This window comes from Quercus lobata, chromosome 7 (assembly GCF_001633185.2).
Source record: "Quercus lobata isolate SW786 chromosome 7, ValleyOak3.0 Primary Assembly, whole genome shotgun sequence".
Lineage (NCBI taxonomy): Eukaryota > Viridiplantae > Streptophyta > Magnoliopsida > Fagales > Fagaceae > Quercus > Quercus lobata.
In genome coordinates this window covers 32,150,806-32,154,153 of record NC_044910.1, presented here as the reverse complement: position 1 = coordinate 32,154,153, position 3,348 = coordinate 32,150,806, and the positions used below count along the sequence as shown (strand labels likewise).

The 3,348-nt window shown below is 30.8% G+C and overlaps 1 protein-coding gene across 1 annotated transcript; it reads left to right on the top strand.

Annotated features, from left to right (window-relative positions):
• The first annotated feature begins 752 nt into the window (after positions 1-752).
• LOC115951920 lies at positions 753-3,049 on the top strand. The gene is made up of 5 exons (XM_031069042.1): positions 753-917; positions 1,828-2,058; positions 2,146-2,322; positions 2,430-2,536; positions 2,719-3,049. Exons 1-5 carry the CDS (start codon positions 753-755, stop codon positions 3,047-3,049), a joined length of 1,011 nt encoding a protein of 336 aa, XP_030924902.1.
• The last annotated feature ends 299 nt before the right edge of the window (positions 3,050-3,348 follow it).

Below are 3,348 nucleotides of genomic sequence, written 5' to 3'. Positions count from 1 at the left end.
GAGATTTATTGAATAGTTATTGATAATTATATTGAATAGTTATTGATAATTATACATGTGAAACATCAGAGTGTAAAAGGCTTAGAGCACTCACATTAAATCTTCCAAAAATTCATATTTATCTTAGTATAAATATCTACTCTTTCTATTTCTATTTTAGATAATCACTTTCCAAAAAACCTCACAACAAATTACCTATTTTTAACTCTATTTCATTAAAATATCGATTTTTCTTGAATTTTTAAACTATTTATTTTTTCACACATAATAACCATCATTTTTTTTTCTTTTATTCTCAAAATACATAAAGAAATAATAAAAAATAATAGCATAATAACAGTGCTAGTGTAAATTTACATAATTACCATAATAATTATGGACAAATTTTATACAATTATACATAAACAAACGTGAGAGATTTTGGGCGGTTTATACACTTCAAAAAAAAAAAAAAAAAGGGTTATACGCCGGCATAATCTAAGTCTGTCAAAACCATATAAACCAACCCAATGACACTACGGAGTACTGAATCCGAATCCCACTAGTAGTAGATAGGATAAACAACATAATAGCTAAGAAGGTTAAATTTTGGTTAAGTCATTGGTCTATCACTTTATGTGTCAAATGTTATTAATTTTTAGTGTTACTGTTTCCCTTTCCATATATAAAAAGGACCCAAGTTTAAGGTTTTCTAACATTCAGACAATTAAACAAACAAAACAGCAAATAATAAACAGAGAAAACAATTGGCAATGGAGCTCGAGCAGGTTTTGTGGTTGAGCAGTGGCGGTGGTGGTGGTGTCTCTACTTCTCAGTTTCAGGGAGGCTATGCCTTTTATCATGGGCTTCAAATCTTAGAAGCCACTAATAACAGTGACATACAAATACAACAACCTATAGAGATTATTGATTTGGAGGTATGTACTGTGTCAACTCTTTGATATACATATGTCTCCCTATCACGTACCTACTACCTTATTTTATATTTACTTCTCCAATATATATATATATATATATATATATATATATATTAGAGAAGTGCTTGCATTATTGATTTTTGGTGTTTGCCTGGGGTTTTAACCGTTTAAGTACATATAAGTAGTAGCCATAATCTCTCTCTCTCTCTCTCTCTGTTGGGTAATGTCAGGATGTCAGTCCTTCTTATTGTATATTTTAGCTAGAGCGATTGATGTTATTGAATGAATTTTTGTTTCCTGTATGTGCATGAATATTTTAGTACGATGTGTGTAACTGTGCGTTATAACTTTCAAGAGTTTAGATATTAATGTATTTATTTTAAAAATTACTTCCACTTTTTCAGTTTATCGGTTTAAGGCCAATCTATGTGATCTTCTATGTTTTTTTTGATGCATGCATTAATTAATGTTGATTTTTTTTTCTTTTTTTTTCAATACCTAATTTGCAGAACGATTCGAATGGTGAAACTGTTACGAACAATGGTCGTTTTGATCATTTAACAATTACAAAAACCGACTCTTTCTATGAATTGAAGGAGGCGATTTTAAGATCTTAAAAAAAAAAAAAAAAAAAAAAAAACACTAAATGTATTGATGAGACTGATCATAGTGAAGCTCAAGCCGAAGTTAGAAAGGTCTCTAAGAAGTTGAAGGCTTTAAACAATGTGCGTGACTGTGTGTTATAACTTTCAAAAGTTTAGACATTAAAGCATTGATTTAAAATTATTTCCACTTTTTCGGTGTATCGGTTTAAGGCCTATATATGTATGTGATCTTCTATGTTTTTTATGATGCATGCATTAGTTAATGTTGATTTTTTTTTTCTTCTTTGTCAATACCTAATTTGCAGAATGATTCAAATGGTGAAACTGTTACGAACAAGGGTTGTTTTGATCACATAGCAATTACAAAGTCCGACACTTTCAATGATTTGATGGAGGCGATTCTAAGATTTGAAAAAAACACTAAATGTATTGATGAGACTAATCATAATGAAGCTCAAGCCGAAGTTAGAAAGGTTTCTAAGAAGTTGAAGGCTTTAAACTTTCGAGCATCATTACTCAAAATTGGCATATGGGAGGTAATATCCATAATCTGAATAGCAATAATAAATATTATGATGATGAAGAAAAACAAATCATAATTAATTTTGATTAAAAATGTGCAGGAAGTTGCTGAACAGGTAGAAGGGTTGATTGTAAGGTGTTACTTTGCAAAGGAAAAACTGGCTTGGGAAATTTCTCGAAAGCAATCTTTGAAGAAAAAAATTGAAATAAAGTGGTCTGATATTTTAGCGATTAGAGCTAAAATTATGGAAGATGGTACTGGAGTTCTAGAAATTGAGGTTAGTTTCTCATTCTTAATTTCATAATTTTTAATGAAATATAGGGTTAGTGAATTGTGATATTTTCCTGAGTCTCAATTGATTTGAAACTGATGAATTTTTTTCAGCTTAATAGGCCCCCTTCATTCTATGAAGAGAGTACTCCGATTCCAAGACAGCATACTATATGGAATATTAGTTCAGACTTCACTGGTGGTCAAGCACTTAATTATAGGTTTGTATTTTTTTTATTTTTTTATTTTTTTAATTTTTGAAACTTCTCTATTGACATTAGATATCTCATGTAGTGTAGTTCTTGTCACTATTTTAATGGTTTTAAATATTTCATCATGAGTAATGAATCTTATTGCTAATAAAGATAATGAATTTTGTGGTTCATGTACTATATATTCTCAGGATGCATTATCTTGAATTTCCTCCAGGAGTCCTTGAAAAATACTACAAGAAGCTCCTAGAAAGCAACGAGTTGTTAATGCTGAGCCAAAACCCTTTCTTAAGTCTAAGTTCTCCCTACTTCAACTGCAATTTCTCGGGTGCAAAAAGGAAACGTGCAATTAGCAGTAGTACAAACCACATGTACAATGGAGAACATGGGATGGATAATCATGATTACTTGAGTTCAAGTTCCATGCATTCGCAGTCTAGGAGTTGGCAACCTCCTCACCAAGTTTCTTATGGGAATTTGATGATGCATCGACCCCGGGAAGGCTGGAATAACTCATTGTAGAAAGCTTGACACAGTCTACTCATGGCCGATATATTGCTTGTGTTAACTAGTGCTAGGTCAATAGCTTACATTTGAGATTACCATAGGCATTATCAAATTTATAAACTTATTCATGGGAATATTATGCCTCTCCCTCAATGACTCTTGCCTTTATTCTTTTTTTTTTTTTCTTTTTTTTTTTTTTTTAATTAAAAATTTGATATGTTAATATATTTTATTTTGTGTCGTATGTTTCCATTACTTGAAGTGCTATCAATTTTCTTTTGGGAACAAAGTATTTGATTGTGAGGAGCTTTCCA